General features: G+C 44.6%; 2 protein-coding genes and 1 long non-coding RNA gene across 5 annotated transcripts in view; 1 reads left to right on the top strand and 2 right to left on the bottom strand.

The window, feature by feature from the left end:
• Positions 1-8119, bottom strand: part of slc25a23b (solute carrier family 25 member 23b) — a 15421-nt gene extending 7302 nt beyond the window's left edge. The window contains exons 1-4 of the mRNA XM_064314752.1: positions 7919-8119; positions 2317-2440; positions 1539-1626; positions 1256-1367 (exon numbers count right to left, since the gene is read on the bottom strand). Coding sequence (XP_064170822.1) covers positions 1256-1367; positions 1539-1626; positions 2317-2440; positions 7919-8119 — 525 coding nt within the window. The remainder of the gene's footprint in view (positions 1-1255; positions 1368-1538; positions 1627-2316; positions 2441-7918) is intronic.
• LOC135243152 (uncharacterized) lies at positions 7993-20875 on the top strand. Of its 3 annotated transcripts, none has more exons than XR_010326569.1 (4): positions 7993-8127; positions 14478-18223; positions 20011-20202; positions 20735-20875. It is a non-coding gene; the product is annotated as an uncharacterized LOC135243152 (long non-coding RNA). The 3 variants fall into 3 exon arrangements; XR_010326570.1 differs by having other exon boundaries at positions 14478-19107; XR_010326571.1 differs by having other exon boundaries at positions 20738-20870.
• On the bottom strand, positions 16910-22395 carry LOC135243151 (methylthioribose-1-phosphate isomerase-like). Its single transcript, XM_064314753.1, has 6 exons — positions 22263-22395; positions 20679-20902; positions 20007-20176; positions 18793-18969; positions 18064-18288; positions 16910-17732 (listed from the first exon to the last, which is right to left on the bottom strand). The coding sequence occupies exons 1-6, from the start codon at positions 22392-22394 to the stop codon at positions 17599-17601; spliced, it is 1062 nt and encodes a 353-aa protein (XP_064170823.1). The 5' UTR covers position 22395; the 3' UTR covers positions 16910-17598.
• Positions 22396-22421: the final 26 nt, after the last annotated feature.

The following is a 22421-nucleotide window of genomic DNA, read 5'->3' as shown; positions in this document are numbered from 1 at the left end:
TTCCAGTTGCAACTAAAGTTATGTCGGAGTTATGGAGTTCCGGCGGTGGAATAGCAAACCGCAAAAAGACAAATTTCAAAATAAAGAAGGCAGAGCTTAGAACGGGAAAAAATCTGCTGTCGCTTTTGCTGATTTAATAGTCACAAATTAAATTATATGGATGGAGTAAAAACAGACGTAGCCTTTTATATATCGGCTACAATTATCAACTAGCTTTTGTTCTCGTGCAGTCAATTGAAATCACAGGGCTTCCAACTTGTGTACACTGGCTGCAGTGAGATCTTCCATTTGAAACCGTTTCGCATGCACGCGCAAACGCTTGTATACAAGTATACATCTTTTGCGACCTTAGGTTTTTAAAAATAAGACAACCTTTTTAAAAAATTTCAATTAATTTATTGACAATCGATTATGAAGTCAATAATTGCAATAAAACCATGAATTAGCAATTAACGTCACGTATAGGTTACTCAAAGTCGCGCAGACAGCAGAGATCAATGTGACTGATATAAGAGTCTGTGTAGCAGGAAAGTTGAGGCGGTCTATTAAGCGATCTAATGGATTAGTGGACGGTTTTTGTTTATCATGTAGGCCTAATCTGTAAATAGATCTTGCGTGACGCGTGAGATTGCATAAGGGAGCGTGAGATTGCATAAGGGAGTGTGAGATTAAGGCTGCAAGCGTGTCATGCCAGATACGTGAGACTTGGCAACCCTAGTGTCAGTCCAGCTGCGGTTACCATCTGCCTGAAGTCGAGGTCCGCTTTCCGCCTTCACGATTCGTTTGCAAATAATTCGGCATAACACAGCAATTTGTGATTCGCATTTTTACTCTGTCACGCACTTTAAGATACAATTTTTGCATATAATGTGTTACTATGTACCGACGCCGTTAAAATGCATTTGTCGTGCTAACATGGGATTAAATAAATCTGTGTTTAAAGAGTAGTCCAACAATAACCGTTCTTGAACTACTCAAGCAATCTTGTTAAAAAGGGAAACCAAAGGCTTGTTGCCAGGATGATTTAGCTTCAGGATGGAAACATCAAGAATGATCTCATCCTATGGTCCACTTCAAGCTAAGATATTAATTAGGCCCAAGTTTCTTGTCCCAGGATACTGGAGCAGTGCACGTGTGCACACCTAGTTCAGCGAACCCCACACCACCACAGGCAACTTAAGTAAGTAGGAATCACACTGGTGTGAAGTAACCTATGCATAGCCACAGTGGAATGTCTACAGGTGCACAGACTGACCAGAGAATGTTTCCAGAAGTAGGCAATGTCCTCCACATTGTGGATGGGGTTGAACAGGAAGTGATCTCGCCACTCGTTCCAGTCGATGGTCATGGTTCCGTCCTTGTCCATGCTGACGGGAGAAACAATGAATGACAACGAATACAGACACTACCCAAACAATATACAGATAACAGATGACCATGTATACACAAAACAGGCAGACGAACACACAAACACGCACAGACACACGCACACACGCGTGCACACACACACGATATGAAACGCACAAACACACACGCACCTCTGCAGTATTATGGAAGCCTGCTCCACAGACACATCCACTCCCAGGTTGTGCAGACAGCGCTGGATCTCCCCCAGATCTATGTGACCTGTAACACAACCCCCACAGCTATGTTTGTATCAGCACACCAGGACAACACTGCCAATGCAGGGATGGATTCTTACACCCAAAATCAGGCAATCCAGTACCAATAACCACACATGGGTCAGATGCTTTATTTGAAACATTTTAATCCTTTGGACACCAGTAAAATCCCTGCAGCATACTGCCCATGTTGAAACATTCATCATCAATATTCACAGAAAAATTCTGCCTACCACAATACGCTTTGGTTAGCAACGTGGCACACCGAAAATTCTCAGTGACCTTCAGGAGAGGTATATCATTTTAAAGAGCGAACATATTTCAAATGTCTTTGCCCCAATCTGCTAAATAGGTACACAGTAGGGCACCTGGGGAGATGTGTTCTGACTGGAGAATGAACTGAAGAATTGTAGTTCTAAAATCCAGGATGGCAAGTGGAGAAGCCTGGCCCTCCATCAAAGTTGTTAATTGCATAATTGCAAAGTGGGATACCATGTGCTTGAGGTATTCTGCATTTGTAATTAAGATAGACAAAATATTCTGGCCAGTGAATGAAGAGCTTTGTGAGTGCACTGTGCTGTGAGTATATCCAGTGAACACAGAGCATTGTGAGTGCACTGTGCTGTGAGCATATCCAGTGAACACAGAGCTTTGTGAGTGCACTGTGCTGTGAGTGTACCCAGTGGACACAGACCATCGTTGTTGTGGTCCAGAATGCGGAACATGAGCTGCAGTGCCTTCTCATGGGCCCGCAGGTATTCAGTGAACTCTTCAAAGTCCAGCTGGCCATCCTTGTTGGTGTCTCCTGCCTGCACTATCTGCTGGGCAGGGCAGACAGAGAGAGGGAGAGGGGGAGAGAGGAGGGGTGCCACACGATTAGGAAAAAGGGAGACGCAGAAAGAAGAGGCCAGCATTTCTTACAAAAAGAAAAAAACAGCTCCAGACCAGCAGAGCCAGGTCAGGAAAATATGCAGACTCACTCTCACCCTTACTCACACATACAGACAGACAGACATACAGACAGACATGCAGCTCCACTCATTTGGTGAAAGTAATCCTCCACTGGCCTCATTCACTCCATCTACAGAGGGAGAGACTGTCAAGGCTTTTTTCAGTAAGGTTAAGTAGACTGTGCAGAGACAGCACATAATTTTGTCTGAAGTAATACTGCCAGCCAAAAGACTCCTGTTTGGATGTCCCAGGGTTGCAGTGGAAATATGTTGCAGAGTAAAATATGACAGAAGCACGTCATGCAGGTCCTGTGAAAACTGTCCTTTCATTTAATCAACTGCACTTGATTGCATGCAGAAATCAATTTAAAAAAATCTTCAGTGAGCACAGTGATGTATGCTAACTGAGGTATGGAAGAAGTGCCTTTTCTAAAAAAAATAAAAAAATAAAAAAATCTTTGAATTTCAGGTTCCTTTCTTTTTAATGGGTTAAAAAGATTGCACACTGAAAGCGCATGTAAACATTAAAAAATCTTAGCCAGCTGAAAAAGTTACCCTTTTAACAAACCAAAAAGCAATTGATAAAACCGAATGTATGAAACAAACATTTCAAAAGAAGAAACATTTCTTGCTAATAAACACACAAAGAGAAATACACAACATAAACAACATCAAAGCTTTCTATCAGAGTGCAACAAAGTTCTCCTCGCATTTTAGTGGTGAAACTCCATTCACAGCAGGGATCTCAAACTCAAATCCTTAGTGTCTGCTGGTATTTTAATGTATTCCTGCACTTTGGCAAAGTGCATAATTTAAATCCTTCCTTCCAAGGCCTACATTAGCTGCTGATCTAAATGGAAACCACAAAAACCAGCAGTGACTGCAGCTCACCAGGACTGGAGTTTGAGACCCCCTGTTTGGCTGCTTCACACCATTACTGAATGAACCCTGATCATGTGCAACAGAAGCCTTATCAGAAGCTGGCGTCAGATGCAGTAAACAGTAGTAACAGAGTACCCACACGTGCACATACACACAGGGGTGGAGCTAAAAGGGGTATGAGCTTTCCCAGCCACTAGCAGGTCACACAGGCCCATACAGGTGTGTGCATGTGCATGTGTGTGTGTGTGTGTGTGTGTGTGCACGTGGCTCATTTCCCACAGTTCTTTCCCTGAGAAAATAAATTCTAGAGATGTCCCGGCATGCACACACATACTACAGGGAACGCTCTCTTCTCCTTCTCCTATTCCAGGTAGGAAGTGACAGATGAGGTCACGGGTTCGAGTCAGGAAGCACAGCGGGGCGTGCACAGCCACAGCTCCCAGGGCTGATCGCAGGCAATGGCCCCTGTTATCGCCATTATGGCCTGCATTCTGACACCAGTACACTTGCTTCTGTTACTGAGGAAGAGTTTGGAGAAGACAGCGGTGGGGGAAAGTTTGAGTGATGTAGTAAAGCCACATTCATTAAAACTGCTGCTTCCAAAAGGCTAGACTTTTGTTTTTTGTTATGAAGGTCTCCCACTCCCAGGAAAAAAAGCGAGTTTAACAGTTAAATAGAATTCTAAATTTTACTGAAATAATCGGAAAATAAATAACATTTCTTGTTCGTGGGTGACAGCGCACTGTAATGTTGTTATAAATTAAAAACAAGACTGCTATCCAGCTGTATCAATGACTGCATGCAAAAAGGTAACCCGTATAAGTCACTCTGGATAAGAACTTTTGATAAAGGCAAACAATTATATAAATCCATAAAAATATGATCTCATCATTTACCTACAGCTAGAGAGTATCCAGCACTGTCAAGCCTGAACATGAATATCACATGGGTTTCTGCCTCTACTACAGGACCTGCAAGCAGTTCAAAGCATTGAAAACTTTACAACAGACATACTGGGAGTTTTCTTTGATCTGCCGTTGTATACAGTTAATAATTAGCAATTATAAACTACTCTGAATACACCATGTCCTTCTTCAGCAACTTCCTTATGACCTCTCGCTTCATCTGGTGGCTTAAGAAGTTTGTGAAAGAGTTTCCAGTTGTGAGTACTGAGTATTACCAAAGACAGCTGCTGCCTGATGACAAAACAAAACATGTGCACTGGACTTTATTTCCTGAAAAAGAGCAAGAAAAAAAAAACTTTGAAACAAAACCTCCATTTGGAGAGCCAGCTCAGCTTCCTTAATACGAATAATTTAACAGTCAGTGATATCGACCACCGTCCCAGTTCCACGTTCTTCATGGGCGTGGCCACAATGAAAGACAAACCACCAGCATGCAGTCTTGCCCAATCCTGACCCCTCCCCCCGGGCAATTTGCACCATCTCGCTGCACTGTGCTGTGCGGTCACCGTTCTGGAGAACTGCACGAATCACACAGGTGGTGAAGCCTCTACGTGCCCGGGCCAGCCTCTGCCCTTGCTGCAGCAGCCAATCACAGTCAGCACTGGCACAGTCAGGCTTCGATTTCAGAAGTGCTTTGGCTCAACGTGCCACCTTGCAGCCCAGCTCAGCACTGCCGTAACAGAATAGGCTCCATTAAAGTGATTAAATAGGCCAGTTAATCAATGCATTTGCTTGCAAAAAAAGCAACGTGGGCAAGCAGAGGAATAAATAAGACTGACCGCTCTCTCAGCCGTCAGTGCCTTAGCTGTGTTTTCCACTTGCAGCCTTGCGGTAGAATATAATTCTCATTGTCACACAATCCTTCCATGTAATTATTCATAAACTAACTTCCGCCGGCTTTTTTTTTTTTTTTAAACATGAGAGTATTTAAGTTTTATATCTTGGACAGTTTTTGCCCACATCTTGATAACAAACAACCAAAGCTAAATTTGTAGCAGTGAGGAAAGAAACATATTTTCCACAGCAAACAATGACAGGATTATGGTAGCACTTAGCCAATACATTTTCTTTCCATTTCTTTCCAGAATGACAAGAACTGCCTAGTAACGTATGGCCTTCAATGATTCTGTTATTTAATGTCGTTCAACGCCATAGACTTTGCAGCTGTGCACCACAGTACAAAATGAGAATGTTCTGCTTAAGAAAATAAACTGCACTGCACTCCATTCTCCATCTTTTCAAACATCTTTTCAAAGTTAGTACTTCATGTTTGAGTGCCCTATTTAAAAAAAGCGATAGATATCTGAAAATCAATATCTTTTTTTATAAGTGGGGCAACATCATTTTTGATTATGACAATTTAGTCCAGTCTAGGTTTTGAGATGTACAGCTCAGGTGATGAATCCACGCCACATACAGCGTTTGTGTTAACAACAGACACATGCTGAACGATAACAGTTTACCGCAACAGATGCTATTGATGAAAGGATTATATCAAATTACAACATAATCCTGATGCTTCAAATATCAGAGTAAAAGACTGACATTGCAGCAGTCACCTGTGAAAGTGTGTTTGGGTGTTAAGAGCAGCACATACACATAAGCACTCCTTTTTCCAGCAGGATACCATGATCATGGAGACCAATAATGGTTCAGTGCTGTTTTACCCTTAATAGAGATGGTGTGCATTCTCAGCTGGTCATGAAACCCTTATTCATTAGTGCGATGCATCAACATTATTAATGTACCACAGAGAACTACCACCACAGCAAAAATATCAACTCCTTATCAGCACATAAGTTCCTCCATTCTGCTGCTTCTTATCATTACAATTGAACTTCTTTATCACCAAAGTTCAACAGGACACTGTTGAACTGTTGAACACCTACACTGCCGCCAACAGGACAGCCCCCATCTACTTGCAGGACATGACTCAATTCTATGTGCCTGCTCGACCACTCCGCTCTGCAGCAGCAGGGCGTCTTGTAACCCCTCCCACCCGCCCAAAGGGATCACAGAGCTTCTCCACCCTAGCTCCCCAGTGGTGGAACGAACTCCCCGTCCCTCTCCGAACCTCCCCCTCACTATCCATCTTCCGCCGTGGCCTGAAGACTCATCTCTTCAGACTATACCTAGAATAACCACCACCATGCTGTGTATATATATATATTTAAAAAAAAAAAAAAAAAAAAAAAAAAACCTTTTTCCTTGTCACTTGTTACATGTTGCCCCATCCCTGCACTTCTTGGTAAATTGTATTTGTCCTAATACTCTAGCTTAATCTTCTGCCTAGTTTGGCTTTGCAGATGTTAGACCAGGATAGTGTTCATTGTTCTCAGCTAGAAATAGCTGTACAAAATAAGTAATTGTACCTTACTGAACCCGTGTTCAGCAGTTGTCTACGATCATGAAAATGCACTTCTTGTACGTCGCTTTGGATAAAAGCGTCTGCCAAATGAATGTAATGTAAGTTCATTCTGAGCAGAACCTCCCTTAACTGACTCAAAGCTCACTCCTGACGTGGGAATATCTCTCTGATACACACACTCAGGGTTCAACTGTTGACAGAAACACGTGTGTTCTTTGGAGATGGTAACCAGCTAAAATAGTCCACATTTATGACCCTGTGAATGCAATGGCATAGCCATTTTACCCCACGAATGACCTGCCATATTAAGTTAACAGCTCCACTGCAAGCCCACAGCCCAAAGAAATGTCATGGCTTCACCAGGTCCCCAGGGAATGGGCACAATATTTTGAATAAAGGGGTTGTGCTACAGCATTAGACATCAGAAAACTGAAATATTCACCTCACTATTTCAAGGTTTCTGTAAATTAACACCAGGGTCAACCAAAGAAGACCATCGTTTACCAGTTTGGTTTTTTGCGAAGTAGTCCAGGCATTGCATTACCAATTGTGAAACATTATTTAAGAGGAACTATCTGCTTTCTTTCTAGATAAATTGCAAGGGCACATTTCCAGTCAACTTCTTAATCAGAGACGGAATAAAACCCACACGCTGATTCTAACTGAGGAGATGATCTCACTAGAGTATCAAAAATAGAGCGGCGTTCTTTCGCTTGAGAACACACCGCGAGCACATCTACAGCTCTAGAAATTGGCTTCTTAGGCTATTTACGGGAGAAAATGAACACTCCCTTTGGTATTCCAAGTGGTCTCAATTTGACTATCGGTACTTTTTATTGGACTGTTATTACTTTGGGAACTTGTATTGTCTTGACTGGGATCAACACAACTGTTAGTTCCCTCTCATAGCCCAGAATCTCCGACAACTGCGCAGCTGACGCAGTGGTGCCTCGGGACAAGTGTCAACACGCGCTTTCACTTCACATCACACCACACATGGAAATTTACACATGAAGCAGGGTGATACTAGGCTACGTGACACCAGGTCAATCGCTGTCCGATGACAGTGCCGGTGACGGGGGAAATTGTTAGCTACAAATTTTCACGCCTTTATTCCATAGACCGTCTTACCTCCTCCACATTGCTCCGAAGGAAACCCCGAGCCGCCAATCCGGTCCGCAGCTCGTTGACGTCGATCCGCCCGTCCTTATTTAAATCTATTTGCTCGAACAATTCGGCCCATCGTTTCTCCCGCTCAGGGTCAGCGGCACCGTTGTCTTGACAGAAAGCCCGGCTCCAACCAAGACAGGACCGTGTCCTGGTATCGCCCATGTGAATGTGTAAGTTTTTGAAAATTCTTTTTAATATAACTGAATTCCGCGAGCACCGCTGTAGCCCTACATATGAATGAGAACTGTCACATTCCGGTCAACCCGCGGTGGCACCGCCTTTATCCGCAGTAACACCGAGGTATACGGGCGAGGGAACTGCGAAGTTTGTGGATGTAGGCTAGAAGTCCGTTTCCACAACAGATCACCCACTGAGCGAACAAGCCGGCTCCTCTTCCTTCAGTCCCTTGGAGCCCAGTCGAAGCAAAACCCGCAGGCTATGAAATCATGGAGGAGTCTAGAATGAAAATATCTGATCCTCTTTCGTTCCCGTCTGCCTCTGCTGCGAGTGCGAGGTTTAGGTAATCAGGCCAGCATTACCGAGAATCTACACCGCGTGAGAAGGAAAGGTCCTTGAAATTAATATTTATCCCCCTATCCGTTACATTGCCCGTAGTAACGGCAACAGCCCCAATCCACGGGTTTATTTGGAGGAATTAGCCTCTTCGTCACAAAGTAGTCTTGTCTGTTGTGTTAGGCGAGTTACAGCGCACCGTTAGAAATATGACTGCATGTCATATTTACCGCATTACAGTGCACTGGTGAATTAAAAAATATGTGCCGGGTGATAGCGTTCAGCCAACCGGCGGAAATTTCAGTCTATCCCAATGAGAAATTTATTTCCGGTAGTCCGCGTTGGCCCTCAATCTGTGAAAATAGGGAGGCAGTCGTAAAACATCTCATTTTTCCTCACCTTTCTTCCTCATTCCTCAGTCTTAAAGATCGTTTCGGATCGAATTCGAAGGTGAACAGGAAGATATTATCTCGAGTCTCAACCGCAATACAACAGCAAGTAGGCTGATAGCGTGCTAAATCTGCGCTATGCCGTGCATGTCCAGTAGAGTGCTCACACTATGCACGATTAGCCTACTGCAATATTATCCTGGTGTATGTGCACTGTGCAGTAGCTATAGCGTGTGTTTAGGTAATCGTAGCCCAAAAGAGTAAAGTGAATCGATACTATCACAAGAGAATGTAGATTTCCAGCGATTAATTTTGCTGCATCAATTCGTAAGCTACCTTCGAATTCTATTTAACGCAGGTGGCCAACTCACTTCCTCCACAAATAACAACATAGGCTACACAACATGGAAAACCCGTCCAGCCATCACAGTGAAAAGTCGCGATTGCCAAGTGAACTTCAGCAAAATGCTATTTTTTTATGTTTATGTTTACAAATGTTTCGTTAGTCAATATGCTATCCTCCCCGAACAAACACCAACGGGCTGTTTCTTTGTGAAGTCTTAGGATAAGCGTTTAGGCTGTTGCTAAACTAGTCGTAAACTTTCTCACGCTAATTAACGTTTGACATTTTGTATAGCTATGATAGGCTACTGTTTGTAACACTATATGATTCGTACCCAACAGGCTAAATAAACTAAATAAGCGGCATTGTAGTGGTTGTTGTCCTTTTTTAAAAGTCTCTTGAATGGATCAGTTTTTCACCTTTAGTGACCTACAATTAGGCTAAGTCACGTAGGCCTATGCGTTTCAAAAGAAAGGTGAAAAATCAACTCCAACTTCCTTTGTTTGTACAAGGATAAGCATATTTGCTTTCTGCTACTTTACTCGAGCATATCATTTTGTTGCAAGTAGCTCGAGGGGCCAGTATCGCAGCCTTCAACTTTCCAACCGGTTTATCGTCCTAAATCACCTGTCTGTGCAGTAGTGGAGCCACTTGCTAACATATGACTTGCCAACTGGTCGTACATGTGATGAGCCAGTTTGTGCGTGTTTGGGTGTTCACGCGTGCGCGTGAATCCTGGTTCATAGAAGAAAAATACTCCCCAGTATTTTGTTCCGATCACCTGAATTTGCTAATTATCACAATTCTTCAGCCTGGAGGTAGAGCTTATTAGTTAAACAGACTGACTGAAGTCATGGAAGAAACACATTGTAGGACTTTCACTTACGGACCCCTGGACTTTCCACCTCTGGAAATGAACGGGGGATGTGATAAACCGCGATAGGCCTCGTTGACTGGTCGGCTGTTGCCTACCCTACCATGTGATGAAACCATCCTTCTTAGCACGAGAGTGAAGAATGAGCTGTATAAGATAATGCAGTACAGCGGTAAATCGTTATTGAAGTGTATTGTGCTGTGCTGTGGAGCAGAACGATTAGCCAGCAGGGTTACTGAAGACTAGAGCAGTGGTTCCCAACCTCGGTCCCGGGGATCAGGTGTTTGCTGTTTTTTGTTCCAACCAATCCCAGAATTTTAACAAGCTGTTCCATTTTCTTTTTAGGCGCTTTTCATGTTTAGAGGGATTACCCTTTTAAGCTTCGTTATTTCTGAAATAGCTGCGCATGGCCTGAAGAATAAAAAAATGTTAAAATTGTGCTTATTGTACTATATTAAAAACAATTACTTAAAAAGAGTTCTATATTTTTAACTTATCAACTTAAACGCTGAGGTGAATCAACAGGATCCTAATTAGGTTGCTGAACACAGTGTTTTAGTTTTTCATATTTTTTCCCCCTCAAACTTAACACAATGTAAGTTTGGCTCATTGTCATTTGCGTTGTCTTTGAATTTTTTGCTGTCTACTAATGATTACTTTTTTTTTTGTTTGTTTTTTTTTACAAATTGTTACCTTTTTTATGTAATAATTTGCAGTAGCACGATAAGCACAATATGAACAGGTGACTTTTATTCTTCGTGGCGTGCATAGCTATTTCTGACACAATGTCCCTAAGAGGGTAAATGATCCCTATAAAAATGAAAAGCAACCAATTAATAAAAAATTAACAGCTTGTTAAAATTCTGGGATTGTAATTGAGGATCGAACGAAAAGCAGCATATCACGGGTCCCACGACCGAAGCCGGGAACCACTGCTGCGGAGCGCATTACAGGCCATTCTTTGTCGCTAATGTGCTAAAACTGCATAGACTGCTCAAAAGCACACTGCAATTCTCGTGTCCGATTTTGTCATTTAACGAATTGTATTAGGCTACAGGTCCATTGGGCTATTGACAGTTAGGTCGTTTTTGCATGCACGGCTTCGCCCAAGACCGCTAGCCGTGCGTGCCGCCCCCCTGCCGCTGAACGCTATGGGGTTTTATCGAGGTATTAAGGAAGGATATAATGGAGTTTGAACGGTGTGACGCGCAATGCCTGGAAACAACACAGTCAGCATTCGTAGGATAGAGATTATACTGACAGACACTAAGAGGAGACAATGTGCATCGTAATGAGAATGAAAAAACACAGTAAGAAGCCCTGTATTGCTACCGTTCAAAGGTAGAAATGTAGACATAAAATATATTAGTATATTAAACGCTATATATTTTAAATGTCTAGGGTAGCCTATATATATAGCTAAACGATTTTTTTTTCGTAGACGCAATCGTACGGGTGGATGAAGTAATATACTGTATCGCACAATTACATAAGTACTGCCTGTATTACTATATGGCCCATGCATTAACTGCGGTTTGACGGTGACATTTATACTTCCATAGACAGCCTGTACACCGAAGTGTTTGACTTGTATCTTTATATTTTTATCACTTCTAATATTTTACACACACCACCTGCATGTTGTACGAACAATGATGACATATTTGCATGCACAACCATGTCCGTTTTCCATCCTCTGATCAATCAATATCCCACATTTCAAAAATGTAATTCCCCTTTAGCATGTCATGTATTGTAGACCTACATCATTATTTTTGAAAACTTTATTTTAAAGCGCTGAAAATATTGCTGTCCAACCTAATCCGAAAAGGGCCGGTTCGGTCCAGGTTTCTGTGCTAGCCCATGCAGCACTAAGGCACTTGATTCTACTGATCAAGGTCTGATTAGTTAATTACTTTAAACAGGTTGTGTAGTGCTGAGCTAAAACCAAAACCAGCACCCTTTTCGTATAAGATTAAATTATACTGTTAAAATGCCACAAATTGATAAAGTAAAATAAATTACAGCTGATCAACTAATACATAGAATTGGACTGGGTGTGAAATGCAGAAGTGGAAAGTCCAGGGGTCAGAAAGTAAAGGTTCAGCCATGTGTTTCTTCCACCCATGAACTCAGCCGGCTCATTTCACTGATTAGTACTACATCCTGGCTGAAGAACTGTGCTAATGAGCAAAATCCTGGGGAGGACGTCTACTCTCTGAACCTCGGTTTTCCACCTGTGGTGAAACGGTAGCCCAACGACGTGTAAACCACCCTTTCGAGAAGCTGATTGGGTTACGGTAGCTGGCGGGACGTGGGTTCAGAGTGACCCGGTTGCCCCGGAAACCGAGGCCCAGGTCGCGTTCCAGGGGTGTCGCTTCGGGCAAGTATGGTCTGCGAAGCTTCCAGGCTCCTCGCGTAGCTTTAAATAGATCCGGCCGTATGAAATATTGTGGCAACAATTCCTGGGATACCCCCGAGATATAAACACTCAAGTTCAGTGCTCTGAGAGACGTTCACCGTCACGCTGCACAACAGTCACGGAAGTGACTTAACAAAACCCTTTTTTGGAGCTGCCTTCAGTGTATGTTATAAGTTAGCACATGTCTGTTTTTGAAAGTTGGAACTATTTTTGAAACAAAAATAAAAGGTATTGAAAGTCATGTGTGCATAAGGTGATGGTGAAGGTGAAGTTAAAAACATGTAAATTATCATTAAAATAAGTGCATTTATTGAATTTGGTAAGTCATTTATTAATATCTAGGAATACAGACGTTTAATTGGCATAATGCAACATTTTAATGAACTTAAAGGAAAACAAAACAAATGGCTCACAAAACAGCTCAATTTACTGACACTGACAAGTAAGGTTGTGCACACGCACGCACGCACGCACACATACACACAAACAGACACACACACACACGCACACGAACACAGAAACACACACACACACACAGACACACACGTGTGACCCCTTCACTCTTCAGTCCCTATCCTCCCTAACTGGGCCTTTGGAACTCGCGCTCCTCTCTCTGCTCTCGCCTCTTGGGGACCATGCGGTGAGCCCGATCGTCCCCTTGTTTGTGCCACTGAGCCACAGAATAACGACGCAGTTAATAACCCTAAGGCAGTACACCTCCTCCTGACTTCCAAGAGCCTGGCTATGTGTGAAGGGGTGGGGGGTGTATTAACTGTCTGGCTCAGAACAAACGCCCCGTGGAGTGCAGGTGTTGCCCACTAGAGGAGGAACATGACGGAACCAAAGTGCGGCGTTTTCTCAAAGCTGGGCCCTGTTTCTCGAAGCAGGACTACGGAGTTGACTGTTTGTATTGCACGTACAAAAAAGAGTAAAGTGTACAATATGCTCTGGATAAGGGTGTTTGCTAAGGAAGTAAATGATCTGGATGGGAGAGGACATAATGTACAGACTATTAGAGCACCCATATCATATACAGATCAGTGATGCAATCCTTTTACTGCTCTGCCACCCCCCCACCCCCCCAGTGGTGGAATAATCTACAATCAGGACAGGAGAGCCACTTTCTCCACACACCCATTTAAACTGCACCATGACTCAATTAATGCTGATAATTCTGCATGGGTTTTTACGAGCTGTAGCTATTTTCCATTTAGAACTATATCCCTTAACCGTTTGCTTCCTAGTAATACTACATCCTGTATTTCCCCTTTGTGCCTATTGTTGATTGCCACAATTGGTTGTCACCCTGGTGACTTAAAATGCTGGCTCTTACATAAGTAACTCTGGTTCAGAGCGTCTGCTAAATGCCTACATGTAATCTGATGCGCGCACACACAGGAGGTCAACGGTAAAGAAAACAGTAGGTTTTAACAGCCTTGGCCAACGCTAGTCCAGGAAAGCCACAGTCTGCCTTTTTTTGGCCTCTTCTAAAATTACCATTAGTGAGTGGTGCCCGAGAGCTGAATATTATTCAGCCCATTTAACATCAGAGTTTTGGCTTCTTTTGCTGAGAATAATGCCAGTCTGTCACCTGGGGGGTTGGAAATAAGCTCGCCAATCTCTGACGCAGAGCCCTGACAACTGACAAATGCTGTCGACACGTTTGGCCGCTATCTTTGCAGCCATGCGGGCGGCGAATGATGTGTCTGTCGGGGCCTGCAGAGGCCTGCATGGGCATCGCGTTGGCACCCACCTGGCCTTCAAAGGCACTTGGGGTGGTGGAGGGGGGTTGGGGGCATCATTACTGGTTTTTTATTTTGACTGAAAAGACTGGGTGGAATCTCACAGCGACGGTCGAGAGCTCACAGCAAGGAGTGTGCAAAAATACAGCTGAGAAATACAAATCCACCTCTAAAAGGCTTCACGCCTGAGAGAGCACGAAGCATGAGCACATTAAAACATCTTTTTCCCTTTGTCAGTGCTTTGCCAGGTTGACTGGGGAGCGACACGACTCTTCAGAACTACGGGCGAACCGAATCCCACGGTAAGTTGCGCAGACGCGTCTGTTGCTCTGGGAGACTGTGACTGCAATAGGTACTGACATTCGCTGAACTCAGACAGGGGGGGCAGAAATGTCCCTCCCTCGGTGCACACGGACGTACGCAGTGAGCAAACTCTCGAAGGCATCGCAGGCCTCAGCTCTCTCTAGGGGGTCCTAAACGCACTGCATCCTTTTAAAAATTTGTACTTCTGCCATTTTCCGAGTATTCAAATTTTTCAAAAGATTTAAGCACAATGAAAGCTCCGGTGGCTCGGTTAGTCTGTCCTGAACACTAGCATTGCTTGCCCGGTCATGGCCGTGTGTCAGGCCTGACAAATACACCTGTTTACAGCCACGCTCTACTCATGAGATAATCCCTGCGCAAAAAATTGAGCGATCAAATATAGCGACTCACCCCTTAGTTACAGTGATTCTCATTGCATAGGGGACATGTGGATGATATGCAACAATGGTTTCTAAAATGGGGGGGGGGGGTCCGAGCATAATTATCTCATTATTGTGCATGGCCGCCACCAGACAATGCGCGACTGCACAGGCCTTTGGGATTAGCAGAGCACCTGGTCTGGAAAGCCGCTGTGGCTGAGCTCGGTCATCTTCGCTGAAGGAGGGAAAGCATCGTCACGACTGAAGTTTGGGCCGAGCTCCAGTCAGTCAGCAGCTTTTTAAAAAAAGCACTTTTTAAAGAGCACAGGTTTCTTTCAGGCTGTGTGGGAAAGAGAAAAAGCTACTTCTGTCATCTATACACACTGTGTGCGTGTGTGTACTGTTTGCATGCCTGAAACCTGAAGTTGATTTTCAACTTTTACACTTGCCCCGGAAACAAAGCTGATCAATGAAAACTGCCCCATTTCAAAAGAAGAGTTCCAGTCTTTTTTGGAACATACGAGTCTGTGTGATTTATCAAAAGGCATTCCTCTGAGAAATTACACCTCTACAAGGGCATTTGGCCCAAATCAAGGATGGATCACACAACAGGCTATGACTGCTCCCATTCGTTTACTTTGTCAGAAAATTGAATAATTTAACCCCATTTGCTTTACAGCATATATTTACATGTTTAAAAAACTAAACTCAGTGGGACAGCAATCGGGCTGCACCAGGCTGAGCTGTCATTCATATTAATGGTGAAGACTTCTGCTCAAAAGGCCAATCCCACTGCACTACTCCCAGGCATGATACCTCCTGGGATCCAAGGCAGAATGACTTCATAAGGTGACCGAAAACACCCAGCATGATGTTGCACAACATTACAGAGCGCCACGTTCGATAGAATCATACTTAGCGTTCTGGAAATGCCCAGGGGATGACTCACGACGCTCAGAGTCTAAACACTTCCCACAGAAAGACTGGATGTTTAACGGACGAGGTTTTAGGTACCCTGCAAATCCCATCATATAAATCAAACCGACTGCTCTGTGGATATGAATTCAGAGCCCCACACCGCTGCCTGTTGTTACACTACATTACAGGCATTTAGCACACACTCTCATGCAGAGCTGAACGGTGTTTGTATTAGTATTTTATAGAATTTAATTCAGCCGGATACACACTGAAGCAGTTCAGGTTAAATACCTTGCTCGGGAGTACAACAGCAGTGCCCTTTAACCTTTAACCTTTAACTTACAGCCCAGTGTCCAAACCATTATGCAGCACTGCCTGCCTTGCTTTTGACACAGTGTATACTGTGGCAGCATTGTGCAAAGAGGACTCGGTGCCAGAAATGAGCAGTATATCATAGAAAGAAAAAAATAATAAGTATCACAGCTAAAGAACCGGATTCAGGATGATGACTAAAGCCCCATTAAACTAAACCACTAGGCTGTCAGCCAACTGCTACATTATAATTTTGCATTTGTCCTTCATTCCCCGGCTCTAGTTAATGTTTCTCAAAAAAATAAGAGGGAATTCAACTTCTAACGGATCCCGAACCATAGTGCTACCGAAAGGTTACTGAACGGTCAAGGACTGCGGGGAAAGGAGCTCAGATACTGTAAGACGGCGGCGCGTGTGGAGTCTGCGCAGTCCGTGTGTCTGTATCGCTCTGCGGCCACGGCTCCGGTTGTGCGTTCCACGATGTGCGCGAGGGAGAGAGACGGCTTCCTGCGCGGTGTTCCTGGCATTCGTAGTATTGTATGTGGGTAGGAGCGCTGCACGTTACGGTGGCGCCGAGGCGTAACACATATGCAACATAAAAAAACAGCGCCACTTCAGTGAGCCTTTCTCGCCATCTGCTCTCCGTGTAGACTGCAACAACGCAGAGTGAAATCATTTTCATTTAAAACTCGAACAGAGTTTATATGAGTCGAGAGAGATTAACACTTAACAGAGTAAGAACGTTCTCGACCAGAGTTCATTTAACACAAACATTTTACTGTGCGCACGGGCCGATTTAAGTTATTAATACATTAACAATTGGGTTCAGCTCTCACCATGTTCATAAAACATTTACCTGCACACTGGCAAATGAAATTTATGAAAATTTACGAGGGGTGTTATTTCATCTCCATAAAACTATTCTATTAAGCATTTCATCAATGTAAGAAAAAAAATTAAATAAAAAATCAGTAGAAAATGCCCAATTCAATAATGGTAGTCAGTACTGATTCCTAATTGATAACCTTATTTATTACTGAGCAGTCAGCCAGTTATTTTAGCCTGCATATTTTGACATATTGCCTTAGTGTTATTCACTGTATCAAATGGCAGACTGTCATGGTCTGTTCCAGACATGAGAAGAACATTCAGTATTTACATTTCTACTGAGGCATTCACAGCATTGTTGCTTGTAAATAGAACACTTCACCCAGTAAACTTTAAAAGGGGCAGTCCAGTCTCCTGCACCACAAAGGCGTGGAGGATGAAGGTATTACTGATGGAAAGGGAGTCGACAGAAGGACAGAGATGAGGAATACTGCGTGTGTGTGTGTGTGTGAGTATGTGTGTGTGTGTGTTGATTGGAGGTTGTTATCTCAGGGAGGTCTACTGGAATGGTAGGCATATATATTCGGTGCAGCTGCTGTCTCTGGCCAGCAGGGGGCCTACAGGGCAGTGAGACGCCCAGTCAGTGCAGCCTGCAGCTCAGAGGGCAGGAAGACACCCAGCTCAGTAATGATTCCCCCTGTGATCAGCTGGTGGGGGGTGACATCGAAGGCTGGGTTCCACACCTCGATACCTGCAGAGAGAGAGACATAGAGAGACAGAGGGCGAGTAAGCCAGAGGGGGAGAGAGAGAGAGATAGAGAGATAGAAAGTGAGGGAGAGAGAGGGGCGATGAAGAGCAAGAGAGAGAGATTAGATGGAAATACAACAAATGTAATAATGGAAAACACACTGTATATGTATATAAATCTGGTCACAGAATTCACAGTTTTAGCTTCTCATTGGCCTGTCCTGCTCTCTCCTCTTTTCATCTTTATGGGTAAGTTATCTCTCCCCAACCTGCTTTCCCCGGTTCTCTCTCTAAAACTTTTGTTGGGTGTGCCTCCTCCCAAACTCAGCCTTTACCTGGAGCAGCAAAGGGCAGGCCGCCAATACTAGTCATCTCCACCGGGGGGCGCTCTTCGATCACAACATGCCTCCCGCTCTCCAGGCTGAGGTCACATGATGTGCTGGGGGCCACCACGTAGAACGGTATCCTGTGGTGCCTCGCAGCGATGGCCAGCTGGTAAGTGCCAACTTGGTGGACGGTGTCTCCATTGGCGACGACCCTGTCGGCCCCGACTACGACCGCTACGGACAGAGGGGTTGACACAATCGCTACCACATAGCACCTCAGACGTACAGGATACCATGAAAACTCCATGGGTAATACAGAGTCAGACACACACCCCAACACTGCCACAGGTTAACACTCCACTCAGAGTGAATACAGAGCATAGTATCTCATGGGTCTGTGGAATCTGCTGACATAACCAAGGCCAGGTAAAGGGGTGGCAGTATAGTGTAATGTTTTGGCAACTGTGCTTCCAATTCTAAGGCTGTAGGTTTGATTTGATTTGCCCATGTAGGGCACCACTGTTGTATGCTATACTCAGTGGCAGGGCTGTGGAGAGACCTTTTGAGGGGCTGGTGCTCAAAGTGGCAAAAGGGCACACCAACCTAGAAAAACTATTTTACTACACCCAGTTATTGTAAAGAATACATGTAATGTAAGGTAATGAAATGTAATCTAATGTAATGTAAGGTAATGTAACGTAAGGTAATCTAATATAATTTAATGTCAGGGAGGCGCACCTGTGATGGCCCTCGCTCTCATGGCGACGGCCGCGGCGCTGTCGGTGATGAGGGTGGCGGGCAGGCCCTCTGCGGCGGCCTCGTGAGCAGTGAGCCGGGCGCCCTCGCCCCCGGGCCGCGTCTCGGTGCAGTAGACCCTCTTCAGCCGGCCCAGCGCGTGCAGCGAGCGCACCACGCCTGCGGGGCGACGGAGACGTAGCGACGTCACTCACACAGCCACACGCGGAGAGCGAGCGCAGGCAAGCGACGCCACGGCAACGCGAGGTCACCCCTCGTCGCCAAAATCGCAGATAAATGCCGTCGTACCGGCAGCCAGTGAGGGATGAGTTTAATTGTTCCTCTAAATTATAATTTACTGCAGTGAAATATCTGTGGGAGCATGAATTTAGCATCCAACCACAGCGCCAGCATGAGTTCGTGACAGTGTCTCAGAGTGGGTAGACAGAGTTAACATTAGTCATAGTACGAACAGATGGTTTGCTGCTTTCACAATGCCTGGCAAAGCTCATTTAATAGCATACTGGCAAACAGTACGTGTTGTCAAAGCATTTTTAAAAATCTGCCGTGGACGGATCTCTTCAGGCTATACTGGACTGACTATCACCACTCTGCGGTGCACTCCCAATCTTGGATCACTCTTATCGCTTACATCACTCCACTTTGATCCTGTACACCTTTCATGTTACATGTGCCTTCATCCAGCACTAATATTGCACTTGTGTCGTTATCTTGATGTCATGGCCTGCTGTCATGCCTCCTAGCTTGACTTAACATTACTCTGACCTAGCCTATGCTTACCGTGTGAACTGGACTTCATGTGTTCATGTCTATGAATAACTTACATAATGAGCATTGTACCTTATCGGACCTGTGTTTTGTAGTTGTTCCAATGACCGTCAGTATGCACTTATTGTACGTTGCTTTGTGTACAAATGTAATGTAAAATGGCAATAGATCAATTATAAAAGTAAATATAACTGACCCTTAATAACTGAGAGATCATTGACTTGAAAAGACAACAAATAAAAAAATATATTCAGGTCAACTGCGCAGAATTTTCAATTATGAAAATAAAATGTTTTAACTCAAATACAACTTCAATACCTGTATACACCTGCTTTCTCTCTTCCCTCCCTCTACTTCCTGCTCTCTCTAACTTTCCCTCTCTCTCCCTTTTCTGTCTCTCTCCTTCCTTCCATCTCTCTCTCTCTCACCCAGTGCGGTGCCGTATCCCGCTGTTGCCAGGGACCCCGTGTTGCCGTGTGTGAGGATGGTGACGGAGTCTTGGGGAACCCCAGACAGGATGTGCTGCGCCCCGTAATTCCCCATCTTCTGGTTGTCGTCGATGTCCCGCTGCAGCATGGCCTCGATCCAGCCAATCACGCTGTGTGGCACACAAGCAAGCAGTGGGTACACCATAATGCTGGGCTGTAACTGGTCTGCACTGAAACTGAAGTTCTCATAAGATCCGTTTCAGATACAGAACTACTAATCTCCTCAAAAAGGCTAAGTTGTTTGATAAATTATGGCACCTCTTTGGTCCTGGCTGCAATGCTCTTTCTCTCTCTCTCATTCTCTCTCTCTCTCTCTATCTCTCCCCCCATCTCCCTCCCTCCCTCCCTCCCTCCATCCATTTAAATCTGGTTAAATGCAATGGTGTTTAACTGGCAGGACAACCAAAGCAGTGTTGTGAAAGCACACATGAAACGTACAGTATGACATTGACACCATTAACTATGGCTATGTTAAGTGACACGTGGACGTGCCTATATCAAAACAACAGCCACGACAACTATTATATTATAAAAATTTATTATTTTACTTGCCTGTACATTATTATAAAAATGTACAGGCAAGTAAAACAAATAATGCAGGTCATTAAGTACCTCTCTGTCAGCTCTTCCGTTGTCCTCTGTGTGCTCTCTCTCTCCGTGAATTCCAGCAGTTCTCCTGCGGCCCGGGCCATGTTCACAGCCGTGGGTCGGGCGGACGTCAGGACGGCTAGCGACTTTCGTAAGAAGGGCACCAGGCTGTCCCCCCTGATCCCGGCCCGCAGCTCCACGGCCACACTCAGACACCCCACGATGGCGATGGCTGGAGCACCCCTCACCTGGGACACGGGGGGGTTAGAGCGCTCTGTGACGCCTGGACTGGGGGACTGGCCAAATCATAAAAACATACAACATGGGGGAGGGGGTCCTGGGCAGCCCATCCTGTTTAAGGTGGGGCCCAACGTTGTGGTGTCGAACCGTGCCAGTGTGGACCGCAGGGCAACAGCTGGGTCTACCCTCACTCAGCGATGGAAGGGCTTTGGCCAGGATGACAACGTCTCATTGCACACCAGCGACCTCCACTGGTCAATTGGGCACTCGCAGTTTGCCGGTTGAGCAGCACAGGAAGCCTCTTCCGCCGACTCGAGTCCGTGGGCCTTGCACAAGCTCTTTGCAAGCCCTGGCCCGCGAACTGCAGTGTGATAAGAAGGGGCAGCTGACATTGTGTGTTTTGAAGGAGAGCACATGTGTGTCTGCGTTCTCCCAAACTGATATTGCAAATGTTTCAGCAATAAACACTGATGAAGAATACAATTAATTGAAATGTATTCTTCATCAGTGTGTTTGAATGTGTTTGCATGTAAGAGGACTGCACAAAAATTAAAAAATAAATAAAAATCAGACATGAACAATCCATTGGTGTCATGAGGGAGCGAACTGCCGCAGCGACACTTCATACAGATGCGTTTCAGAACCGTCGCCGGGCAATCAAAATTGCGCAGATGGCATTTTACCATGGCTGATTATTTTAACGGCTGTAACTTAATTGTTGACGCAAAAGTGTCTTCTTATCGACATTCAGTCTTGACAGTATTGTGACGAAACCGGCCCAGGACCAGTCCAGGAGCTCCGCTAACATACAAAGGAGTCTAGAAGTACAAATAGGCGGGCTATTTTCTTTTAGAATTTGCAGCAGTCTAGCACCGCGTTTGGCTAAGTATTACAAATCAGTAACTTCAGATAAGCAAATTGTTTATTAGCTTTGGCGTTGGTATTATGAACGATAAATAGCTTAGCCAATTTTAGAGCCCATCGCCCTATTCGGGAGTACACTTTTCTCGTTAATGCGTAAATACGACAAATCAACACATTTTATCTCCATTATGGTATGTAGGCTACAGGTAGGTAACCATAGAGACACGCACACGTGCAAGCAGACGTCCGCGTATAAATGGACGAACATCATAATAATCATGCAAAGCTGACCGACGGCAAGTCAATACTGAAACATTCACGTATGCTCAATGCTCAAACAAAGACTGATCCTGCGCACCTATTCAAACAAAGGCAACCGACATTAACCCAGAAATATGAATTGTAAATGAAAACCAATAAAGGCTTTCGGCTGTTCATACTCTTGACAGTGCATCGGTGAGAACGATCCAGGCATACACTGTGGTACTGCGATACACTTCTTACCTTCATGGACCTAATCGCTTCGTACGCGTCCTGGACAGAACGGATCTCTTCATGAACGCTCTGGTGCGGCAGTAGCAGCTGATTAAGAATCTGCAGAGACCCGGGCCGATAACGGATCGCTTCCAGCGTCATGGCCCGTGAATGACACGCAACACAGCT

Source organism: Anguilla rostrata, chromosome 17, assembly GCF_018555375.3.
Source record: "Anguilla rostrata isolate EN2019 chromosome 17, ASM1855537v3, whole genome shotgun sequence".
Lineage (NCBI taxonomy): Eukaryota > Metazoa > Chordata > Actinopteri > Anguilliformes > Anguillidae > Anguilla > Anguilla rostrata.
The sequence above is the reverse complement of the archived record's forward strand: the minus strand, read 5'-3'. Positions and strand labels throughout refer to the sequence as shown.